This window comes from Osmerus eperlanus, chromosome 17 (genome assembly GCF_963692335.1).
Source record: "Osmerus eperlanus chromosome 17, fOsmEpe2.1, whole genome shotgun sequence".
Lineage (NCBI taxonomy): Eukaryota > Metazoa > Chordata > Actinopteri > Osmeriformes > Osmeridae > Osmerus > Osmerus eperlanus.
Window position 1 is genome coordinate 133,845 of NC_085034.1, and position 11,398 is coordinate 145,242.

General features: G+C 46.8%; 2 protein-coding genes across 4 annotated transcripts; one reads left to right on the forward strand and one right to left on the reverse strand.

Moving 5' to 3' along the window:
* Positions 1 to 106: 106 nt before the first annotated feature.
* On the reverse strand, positions 107 to 5,128 carry cdkn1d (cyclin-dependent kinase inhibitor 1D). Of its 2 annotated transcripts, none has more exons than XM_062482825.1 (3): positions 5,012 to 5,128; positions 2,294 to 2,826; positions 107 to 2,075 (listed from the first exon to the last, which is right to left on the reverse strand). In XM_062482825.1, the coding sequence occupies exons 1-3, from the start codon at positions 5,014 to 5,016 to the stop codon at positions 2,017 to 2,019; spliced, it is 597 nt and encodes a 198-aa protein (XP_062338809.1). In that variant the 5' UTR covers positions 5,017 to 5,128; the 3' UTR covers positions 107 to 2,016. The 2 variants fall into 2 exon arrangements, with proteins under 2 accessions (XP_062338809.1, XP_062338810.1); XM_062482826.1 differs by lacking the exon at positions 5,012 to 5,128 and adding an exon at positions 4,554 to 4,707.
* A 2,459-nt stretch (positions 5,129 to 7,587) lies between these two features.
* Positions 7,588 to 10,751, forward strand: sapcd1 (suppressor APC domain containing 1). 2 transcript variants are annotated; one of them, XM_062483152.1, is made up of 5 exons: positions 7,588 to 7,817; positions 9,494 to 9,597; positions 9,628 to 9,694; positions 9,801 to 9,956; positions 10,257 to 10,751. In XM_062483152.1, exons 1-5 carry the CDS (start codon positions 7,740 to 7,742, stop codon positions 10,347 to 10,349), a joined length of 498 nt encoding a protein of 165 aa, XP_062339136.1. In that variant the 5' UTR covers positions 7,588 to 7,739; the 3' UTR covers positions 10,350 to 10,751. The 2 variants fall into 2 exon arrangements, with proteins under 2 accessions (XP_062339136.1, XP_062339135.1); XM_062483151.1 differs by having other exon boundaries at positions 7,589 to 7,817; positions 9,494 to 9,694.
* The last annotated feature ends 647 nt before the right edge of the window (positions 10,752 to 11,398 follow it).

Sequence of the window (11,398 nt, forward strand, 5' to 3'; positions counted from 1 at the left end):
ACTATTTAAATTAGATGTATGCAGAAAATGAATTCTGATAAATATTACACACATAAACAAAATCCCAAATCTGCAGTACTGTTCATCATCACTGTTCATCATCATTATAATTTATTAACAATGAAAATGTATTGAAACACTGTAGGGAATTTATTTTTCTTCCAAAAAGCTTGTCAGTGCATCTAACACTAGTGATAGTTTGAATCTACAAACGTTTTTCAAAAAAAAAACAAAGAATTGGCATAGTTCCCTGTACAATCATACCAGAGGGATATCAATGTAGCATAACCATTATTATGTATTATTACAAAGCGTATACATGATGTCCATGCATAAGAGGATCTGAACACTGTGAGAGAAAAGCGTGGAGGGCCCAGACTGATGGCGTCACCATGACAACAACACCATGGCAACAGCTCCCTGATGCTACAAGGCCATGTTCAGTTGCAACCAAATGTCACTAACCATCAGTTTGGGCTTCAACCAATTAGGGTAGGCTGGGCTCACTGAGGAACTGCCCACACGTGACCCTCGCCCAATACCATCGTTTGAAATAATTATATTCTACTGTAGTGCAGTTTAACCAAATGGACATTTGTAATGATTTCCTTAAACACGATAAGATACAATTCAAAAGTAAGTTAATATATTTTTGAAAGTTTGTTCTGAACACACAAAAAGTCATTCGCAAAGACATAAACACACACAGAGAAACAAATACACAATACTCCATTAAGGAATGCAAAATAAAATGTATAAAATAATATTTGAGTTGATAGTGTAAACCTGCAGTGAAATTCCAACTGTTCATGTCAGTGTAAAAAAACATGTTGGTTCGATTTCTTTCTCTGTATTTTACATTTGTTTTCATTTATAATGATGCTATATTCTTTTATTCTTGTGAATTGCTTGATGAGGTAGAGAATTAAAGAAATGGCTTGTCTTCCAAACTGTAAAAATAGACTCTCCATTAGAGTGGTAATAGACGCTCCATTAGCGTGGTGTGGCCAGATGCTGATGATGACCAGGGTTTCATGCGGGCATGTTCTGTTCTGCCTGGTGTTCTTCCTGGTGTTCTGCCTGGTGTTCTGCCTGGTGTTCTGTCTGGTGTTCTGTCTGGTGTTCTGCCTGGTGTTCTGCCTGGTGTTCTGCCTGGTGTGTCTGGGATCCACGCCACAGCTCTGGTCAGCTGCCTTCGCTGCCACTGAAGACCATTTACAATGTGCAGAATCCTTAAACACTTTATATACATAAATTATAAACGTACATAAACTCAACCCTCACACTGAAGTTACATTCCCTTCCAGAAGATTAGAAGTGTGTTTCTAACCTGTGCTAAACACAAAGACAAGATGCTACATTGATGAAAGTTAGAGCGAGCAAAGCCACACACACAGACAAGGCCAGATACACCTGCTGCCTGGCCAGCTTCCACTCACACATCTACACATCCTGTACAGCAGCAATATGAGGAGCTTTTCTCTGGGACCCAGGAAGCTTTATAATATAAAGCTTACATATGTAGATACATATTCTGGTCCATGAATATATGATATTACAGTACATTGTGGGGGGTGTGTGTACATGAGATGGGGCTGGGTTTGTTTCAGATGTAATAAATCCTTCTCTTCTAAACTAGCTGTGTGTTCTGGTGTTGCCGTGTCAACATGACATTTATTAGATAGCCTGAGCCAGGTCACCTCTACCCTGTATGACCTTTGACCCAGACTAACCCCCGGGGACCCTAATGGCTGACCCCAGCCTGACCGGGAAGGGCAGCGCTCAGACGTGGCTCCAGTCTGGAGCAGGCTAACACAGAGACATGACAGAGAGTCCAGATTACAGTGCATTACAAGTATTTCACAGTGTAATTAATCGTATACAAAAACAATATAAACTCAATATAAACGTATATATATAATTTCTTCAGCTGTCAGGACAGTCAGTTGCTTTATCTGCATGTGAGAATTCTTTCTGAGCTGGTGTCTCCACCAGGGGGCGCTGCAGGAAACACTGTTACTGGCTGGCCGGACGCTTGGGATATAGGAACTTCCTCTTCTTTACAGAGAAGAAGTCTGGGGAGGAAAGAGAGGGAGGAGAGAACACAGATTTACAGCATTTCTTAGAGCCTTAGGTGAAAGCTGCCATGTAGGTTAAACATGCTGTATGAGAGTGAGTTTTGTGTTTGTGTGTCAATGACTGTGTGGGCTGTTGAAGGACACCCAACAGTTACAGCATATTCATATAGTATAGCCCCGCCCACACCCTGGCACCACCCCCTCTCCTGGCCCACCTGTAATGGCCGCCTGGTGCCGTTTCTTCAGCCCGGCCATTCTCCTCTCTGGCCTCTGCAGCCTGTAGCTCCGCCTGGTGGTCACCTCCAGGTACTCCTCCCCCGAGCTGGTCGAGGCTGGAGACTCCTCTCTGGCCAGCCTGTCCGTCATCCTCCTGGCCCCGCCCACAGCAGCCATGGCCCTGCCCTCTCCTCCATTGGCTCCACCCTCTCCTCCCTTGGCCACGCCCTCTCTTCTAGCCCCACCCCCTCTCTTCACCAGGCAGCTGCGGTAGAAGGCTGGGACGTCCTGGCAGCTAAGCTCCTCCCACTCCACGTCGGCCCCCGCCCGTGGCTGGTCACTATGGAAATCGTAGCTCCAGCGTTGATTGGCCAGTTCCAGGCTGACGCTGAGCAGCCTGTGGAAGTCCTGCTGCAGCTGCAGGTGGTCAACTGGGCCGAACAGGTTCCTCCGCACCACCGGACCCAGACGCAGCTTCCCAACTCCTACCCGGGGGGGGCACGAGGATGAAGGTGTAGCCATGGCGATGTCACTGGAGGAGAAATGGGAGGAGAGGCTGTGAGTCTGGGGGTTCAACAGGTGATGTGAAACCATGGTTTTATGGACCATACACAAACGCACATAAGCTCTGTCCAGCCTCCTGACCCTGTAATGCAGATGCTGGCACCAACCCTCTAATCACTTCTGTCAGTTTGCCTCCTTAAGATACAGCTTTACCCACCAGACCAACAGTGTTTCCCGCTATAAGACAGCAAATACAGGAACCTCAGCGAGCAGGGTGAGGCCGCTCCCCCAACACACGCCACTGGGCAACTCCGCTTATCAAGATCAATCTCAACAGCATGTAACTGAACTAACAGAAACACAGTGGGAGGCCAAGCCACTGTTAACTTCACCCTCATGAAACCCCTCAGGAGACTGATAAGGGTTAGGATTAAAGCAAGCGGCATTGTTAAAAAATGACTGTAGGCCTAACCCTATGTCAGTAATGATTGGAACAGACTATGGACACGCGTGCAGCACAGTCTGTGATCTGTTTTAGAATGCTTCCGTTTTTAGTATGCTTCAGTTGACATATCTCTAATAATGCCAGAAATCAATAATGCTAAATGAATAAATGTAAATGTAGGCTTCCACAGCATTGGCAATTTGACTAGAATAGATGTGGACGTTGAACAAGTAAGCTACTTCAGAGATGACAATTTCAATTGTGATCTGAGAAATATAGGTACAAAAACCACTGAGAAGAACTGTCATCACCAGCTGCATCACGGGCACTGCACTATCTATAATTTCATAAATCTGTATGTGTCACCGACATCATCACAGGCACTGTTCCCTATCTATAATTCCAGTAATCTGGGTGTGTGTGCCACCAATATGATCACGGGCACTATGCCCTACAATCTATAGTGTATTTGTGTGTTTCACTGACTTATCACCGACTGCATCACGGGCACTGTGCACTAGTGATAACAATCATAATTATCTGTCTAATAACAAGCCGAATGACATCATGCGAGGTCCAGTCTGATCTGCGCCACTCATCGACTGATTTAAATTCTAGATACTGCATGGATAGGGCATCTTTAAGAGGTGAAGAAACCCCCAGATTAGACCAGCACACGGCTATAGAACTGCATTACATAAGATACATATGGTAACAGATTTCAATACATTTGAGTGGTATCTCTTCAAGCCAAATATCTTTAGGTAAACTATTCTCCTCAAAGTTGTTTGCGTAAAAACAAAAACTAAAGTGGGTGCGGTTCCGATGATCAGCATGACGTCATCAGATACAGATCAAACACGCCAAAAAGTTTTAAACTCTAAAGTTTTGTTGCCAGACCAAAAACCAGAGAACACCGAGCCGTGTCCTTCTATTGTAGTTCTATTTCTCTGATCCTGGGTATTGTGACGCACTCACTTGCTCTGAGATGTAGGTCAAGATATTCGACAATAACAAACATAATTCTGGACGGTTTAAGTGAGACTAGAAATAACGAAAATAACCCCAACAACCTTTACCAGTGTAAAAGCCCATAGCCTATCCTATTAAACAATACCGGGATGTAGACATATAACCTACATTTACAGAAGACAGAGTAGGCCGAAACACAAATCTCGCAAAAAAAAAGAATAAAAAAAGAATGGGGAGAACAATCCCCAACATAACAAATGACGAAGTTTAGTTAAACAACAACATAAATTCACCATGTAAAGACAGCATATGTGTATGCCTGAGCAAGTAAGTCTTACCCTTAACGACGCTAAAACACCGTTTACTGTATTGCACAAATATCGTTCGTATCTCCGGACGATCTACAACCCCACTGTTGTGCTCCAGTCTGTGTGGTAACTGGTTGGCTGCCGGTTTATTATGGATCCACAAGGCAGCGAGAATCAGGGCTGAAGACTCGATCACTGTCAGAGACTGTGACATGCTTGCGTGTAAAAAGGGCTATACAAATACATTTGATTTGATTTGATCACGTGATATCTACCACAACAATACCGACTGGCCTCCCGCCAAGACATCAACCAGATTGATCAGCAGTATCGCTATTTTCTGACTGTCACACCCACCCAGGAGACGCGTGCCTACTCAGTTTTGCGTTGCGAAGTGCGTTCAAACATCAGATAAAACTGAGAACATAAATTTAGTTTGAAATAAAGTGTCTTGTTAAGCAAATCATTAATTTAAACATATTTCTTACCTCATTTTACCCAAAAACCTTCTTAAAAGTAATTTTGTATTGGAAATCTGCTACAATAAGTGCTGGCAACTTGTTGCACTGCTGTGCTCTACAGAAATTACTCTACTCTGAAAGAAGTAGGTCAGAGCAAGTTGTTCTCTGCTGGAAATAGGTCAGCGCCCCTGGCAGAGGGCCATTTCCCCTCCCCTGGCACCGCGCCAGCAGCCCAGAGTTATGTGACATGCAACTTGAGCTGGAATCTTTCGCCACTTCCATTTTACCTTTCTCCCGCAAATTTGATAATTTGTCATTAAGGTGACTGGACTGGCGCCACGTGGAGTTCCCAGCGCAACCAACAGGGCGGAAAGTTGCTTTACACGAAGGAGTTTGTTCTGGACATTCTGACCAAGTTAGAGAACGGATGTAAACAGGGCTCTCAAGTCGTCATTCGCAAATCCGCATTCGCGCAGGCATACTGAGATGATAGTTGTCCAGAGTTATACAAAGTAAAAAGCCAATCCCTTTCCTGCCAAAGGGTGTGAATGATCAGAATATGAGGAACAGAGGAACTCAACTCTCTGTGACTTCTGTAAACTACCAAGGAAGACATTTCTGCACGTAGAAGGACACTATTTCTGTTCTAATGAAATTGTAGTTTAAATGAAATCAATGATCCATTAATTAAAAGTCAGAAAATTACTTGCAATCATTTTATTTCCATCTGTTGGTGCTTGTTCCCTCTGCCTGCTGAGAACTGAACTCATGCTGTGGCCCTGAGAGCTCAACACAGCTTCAGCAGCACATATACACAAAACAAGCACATGAAGAAAACATCATCATGTTAACACATGAGCAGCTGTTAAAAGATCCCAGATACCTGCAGGCAGTGAGTCAGTGTTTGGTGAGCATGTCACGCCCAGACTCTCAGCAGTCACCTGTGGGTGTTTGTTGGAGACACAGCTCCTGCCCGGTGTCAACGCAGCTGGAACCAGCTGGACCCAGCCTTGTCATCTTTCAAGGTTTGAAATACTAGTGGTGCTGCGGTCACCAGAATCTCATTGATCAGGATGATCCTAGCATGGCTAGTCTACGACTTCTCCACTTTTAGTCTGTGAAGGGAGGTGGGACAGGTCCTGTCCACTCTGACACCCTCAACCCAGGTCCCTGTGCCCAGCCTTGCCCCTTGCAGCATGGCCGGTGCCCCCTGCAGCATAGGCTGTGCCCCCCAGGCCTGTGCCCCCCAGGCCTGTGCCCCCCAGGCTGTGCCCCCCAGGCCGGCAGTCCTGGACTCTGATCCCTGCTGACCTGTCTACTAATCTGTGTTCTCAGTTTTGCCCAGATCATGTTTCAACAATCATCATAAGCAGGCAAAGCAAGCTGTCTAGTACTGTTTACACACCATCTTCCCTCCCTGGCCCTCACCCTCCCTGGTCCAGGTGTGTGTGAGTGTGTGAGAAAGAGTGTGTGTGTAAGTGTGTGTGGTATGAACAGACCACTAGAGAGCTCCCTCATCTCCGTGTGATGACAACAACCATGCTTCAGTTTGACATGAAACAAGTTTCAACCTCTGTAGGTCACCAAACTTCCTGTCAGAGACAGAAAGTTTGGCCAATTCAGCAGTAGTCTACATGGCATGCAGGCATTTCCTGTATACCCACCAGTACTTCCTCTATGTCCACCAGTACTTCCTGTATGTCCACCAGCACTTCCTGTATGTCCACCAGCACTTCCTGTATGTCCACCAGCACTTCCTGTATACCCACCAGTACTTCCTGTATGTCCACCAGTACTTCCTGTATACCCACCAGTACTTCCTGTATACCCACCAGTACTTCCTGTATGTCCAACAGTACTTCCTGTATACCCACCACTACTTCCTGTATTTCCACCAGTACTACCTGTATACCCTCCAGTACTTCCTGTATGTCCAGAAGTACAGAACCAATCTAGATTTAATCTATCAAGGTTGATAATAGTTCTGCAGTTAGCTGCCATTACCTTTTAGCTCATTCAAGGCATTCAATTGGCATTGTGGTGACATTATTACAACCTTGATATATTCAATCATGGGGGACACTGGCCTAAGTTCCTGGTGGTGGAACATGAGTTCCTGGTGGTGGAATATGTTTGGAAATCTGGATATAAACAGAATTTTGCAGAGATGGGAAGTAACCAAGTACAAATACTTTGTAACTGTACTTACAGTTACAAAGCTGTACATCTGGAAGCTGTACATGAGCTGTTCAACCAGATATTCCTCTCCTCAGTTGAAGGGAGGCAGGCTAAAGGCAGGAAGGGAGAGTGGGTGGAGGCAGGGAGGGTAGAGGCAGGGAGGGAGGGTGCAGGACTGTCCTGGAGGCACTGTGACATTCCTCCACATGCTGGGGCACAGCCCTAATCCTGACACAAGCAAACAACACGAGCCACCTACTAGCAGGCGATCTCTCTCTCTCTCTCTCTCTCTCTCTCTCTCTCTCTCTCTCTCTCTCTCTCTCTCTCTCTCTCTCTCTCTCTCTCTCTCTCTCTCTCTCTCTCTCTCCTGTGACCAGCCCTCTATCATAATGATGACAACTGGAATGTTCCATTACTTTGCTGAGGGGCCCTGCTCTGCCATCTTTATTTCTCTCCTTCTCTCTTTCTCCTCCCTCTCGCCCTCTTTCTCCTCCTCTCTGTTTCTCTCTCTCTCCTCTCTGTCATTCTTCTTTTCTGAGTGGTGTGACACGGGTGTGTGCTGTGCCGTGTGTGTCCCATGGCATGTCCTTCGTCCTACACAGTGGTGATCCTACCCCTGAAGAGCAGCTTCCACGCTCTGCATCTCTTCCTCTGGGTGAGAACACCACACACCATTCACACACACACACCATTCACACACACACACACTCACCCAGAACACTACACACACACTCACCACACACACAACTGTGCTTCTATCTCTTGGTGAGACCTGGGACTGTATATGTGTGTGTGTACGTGTGAATGCTGTGTTTGGGTTGGTGTGTGTTACTGTAAGGATGTACAGGATGTGTAGCCATTCAGACATGTTGTAGTGTTGTTAGTCACCCTGTGGTGGATGCACAGGGTGTGTTGGTGTGGATGTACAATTGTTATTGTTACACTGTAGATGAGATGTTATTGTTGTACTGTAGATGAGATGTTATTGTTGTACTGTAGATGAGATGTTATTGTTGTACTGTAGATGAGATGTTTTGTTGTACTGTAGATGAGATGTTATTGTTGTACTGTAGATGAGATGTTGTTGTTGTACTGTAGATGAGATGTTGTTGTTGTACTGTAGATGAGATGTTATTGTTGTACTGTAGATGAGATGTTATTGTTGTACTGTAGATGAGATGTTGTTGTTGTACTGTAGATGAGATGTTATTGTTGTACTGTAGATGAGATGTTGTTGTTGTACTGTAGATGAGATGTTATTGTTGTACTGTAGATGAGATGTTGTTGCGCCATGCCTGGTAGACTACAGGTAGTCAGGTTGGTGTTGTGTTCTGCCTGGTCTACAGGTAATCTGACTAACCCTAAGCCTATAGGCGTAGAGGGGGAGGGTCCTAGAGTCTGGTTTAATACACACGCAAACAAACACAATTTGTCAAACTCAACTCAAACTTGTGATTAGAATAAATTGAAGTTTCTGTTACACATGTTTACATGATAATAATGTTGAAATAATAAATCTGAATTTTAGAGAGGCCAGAACAGGCCGTTACTAGAACGCTGGAAGACGAGGCGTGTGTAGTCTGTGTGTGTCCGTGTGTAGTCTGTGTGTCCGTGTGTAGTCTGTGTGTGTACATGTGTAGTCTGTGTGTCCGTGTGTAGTCTGTGTGTACGTGTGTAGTCTGTGTGTGTACATGTGTGTGTCCGTGTGTAGTCTGTGTGTCCGTGTGTACGTGTGTAGTCTGTGTGTGTACGTGTGTAGTCTGTGTGTCCATGTGATTCTGATGTCTTTAGTTTGTGTGTGGGGGGTTGTGTGTGTGTTTGGTTCGTCTGAGTGTGTAACTGCAGAGTGACACATTCCCACATGTCCTATACTGCTCCTCACAGTCCCCCGGCAGACCTAAAGATAGACCCTGTCCTCCCCCCTGTCCTCCCCCCTGTCCTCCCCCCTGTCCTCCCCCCTGTCCTCCCCCCTGTCCTCCCCCCTGTCCTCCCCCCTCATCATGTCCTCTCCCCCCTGTCCTCCCCCCTGTCCTCCCCCCTGTCCTCCCCCCTGTCCTCCCCCCTGTCCTCCCCCCTCATCGTGTCCTCTCCCCCCTGTCCTCCCCCATGTCCTCCCCCCTCATCATGTCCTCTCCCCCCTGTCCTCCCCTCTGTCCTCCCCTCTGTCCTCCCCCATGTCCTCCCCCATGTCCTCCCCCCTCCTCATGTCCTCTCCCCCACACCCTCCCCCTGCCACAATATAAGTGCATAATCATAACTTGATAATGATAAGATGTAGTAACAGGTAACTTGATAATGATAAGATGTAGTAACAGGTAACTGGTCCTGCAGGTGAAGCACATGAGAGAGCTGGAGAGAGAGAAGGACTGTCTGTGGGCGGGTCTTGAGGTTCTGGAGCAGGCCCAGTGCTGGTACCACACTCTCCTGCAGACCAGGCCAAGGAACCATGCTCTGGTGGAGACCAGGCCAAGGAACCACGCTCTGGTGGAGACCAGGACAAGGACATCCGGTCTGGCTGACCAGGATATTAAGGTGGGGGGTGGGGGTGACAAAGACAGAGACAGAGACTGGATCCGGACAGGAAGCAGATCTCCATTAACATTTGCCGCTGAAGATACGTGTCACTTCCTGTTCCCAGGGTTTGACTTCCTGTCTACAGAGGTCCTGCATGCAGCGGGTGAACGGCTCCCTGGGAAGCCTGATGAGTGAGCCCAATGTCTCCACCGCCCCGCCCGCCCCGCCACTCACCTCCACAGACGGCGCCCTCCGCTGGAGCCTCACAGTACTGGGACAGGTCAGCACAGTGCACATGCAGGGGTTCTTTTATGTCAAAGAGGCTATTAGAGGAGTTTATGGAGGTATTAGTCAGGTGAGAAGACCATCCCTAACCCTAACCCATCCGTGGTTTGAGCAGCAGCATTCTTTTACACATGATTCCATATATACATATTATTTTGTAGAGCATTTCACTGTAGACTCCAGGAAGATTCCAGGTTCAAATCGCCACCTGTATGTCGCTGAGGATGAAAGCATCTGTTTAATGAATTAATTATTATAGTTGTTCATGGAGTAGGGCTCTGTGGTCTGTTGCCAGGAGGTGAGTGAGAAGAACCAGCATATCTCCAGTCTGGAGCTGGAGAGGGACACACTGCTGCAACAGCTCCGGAGCCACAAGGCTGCTGACTAACACACACACACACACACTGATACACACACACACACTGATACACACACACGCACTAATACACACACACTATCATACACACTCAGTCACACACACTCAACATCGTCACACACATGCACTCACACACATTAAAACACAACTTAATTCCCCTTTTTTCAAGGTTAAGTGATGTCACACAATTGAGCAATGTTACACAATAACAAACATTGTTATTTTAATCACTGCTATGTACTTTATGTGAAGTCAAAAAATGTAACCCTTGTAAATATGTTGAGATGACTATGAGATCCTGTGTGTGAAACCAAGATGGCCACTCTCTGAGGCCCCTCCTCTTCTGGGTTCTTCCAGACCATCCTACAGGAAGTACTGTCACGACGCAGGAGGAAATAAAACTGGTAAAAAAGACCAAACATACTCTCTGTCTCTGTGGGATGTTTTTATTCCTGGTAGACATGACTCACTGGTGCTAGTGAAAGCACAGGTGCAGATGAGTAGACACTGGTCACACAGTCCAGGCTTGTGTTTAGGAAGCTTATAATAATTCAACGGTAAAACTGTGTTTTCACTTCCTGGTTCACCTTCCTTCAGCTTGAAGGAACATGTTCTGGTGAGACAGGAGGAGGGGGGGGAGGAAGAGGGGGAGGAGGAGGAGAGGGAGAGGAGGGTTGGTGAAACACAAGGGTGGGGAGGAGAGGGTCACACGGGGAGGGGGAGACACAAGGGGAGGGTGAGGGAGTGGGGGAGGCAGGGTAGTGTGGGGAGGCAGGTTAATGTTGGGGAGGCAGGTTAGTGGAGGCAGGGTAGTGTGGGGGAGGCAGGTTAGTGGAGGCAGGGCAGTGTGGGGGAGGCAGGGTGGTGGAGGCAGGGTAGTGTGGTGGAGGAAAGCTGGTGTGGGAGTAACAGTCATAAGAACCTGGAATGCATTGTTGTGTGTTGTTGGGTTGTGCTTAGTTTCAGAGAGAGAAGAGGTTGGACCAGGAAAAAGGGGGGGGGGGGGCGCAGTAAGAAGCTGTTACCATGACTCCCAGCTCTGATCATGTCTGATGAACAGG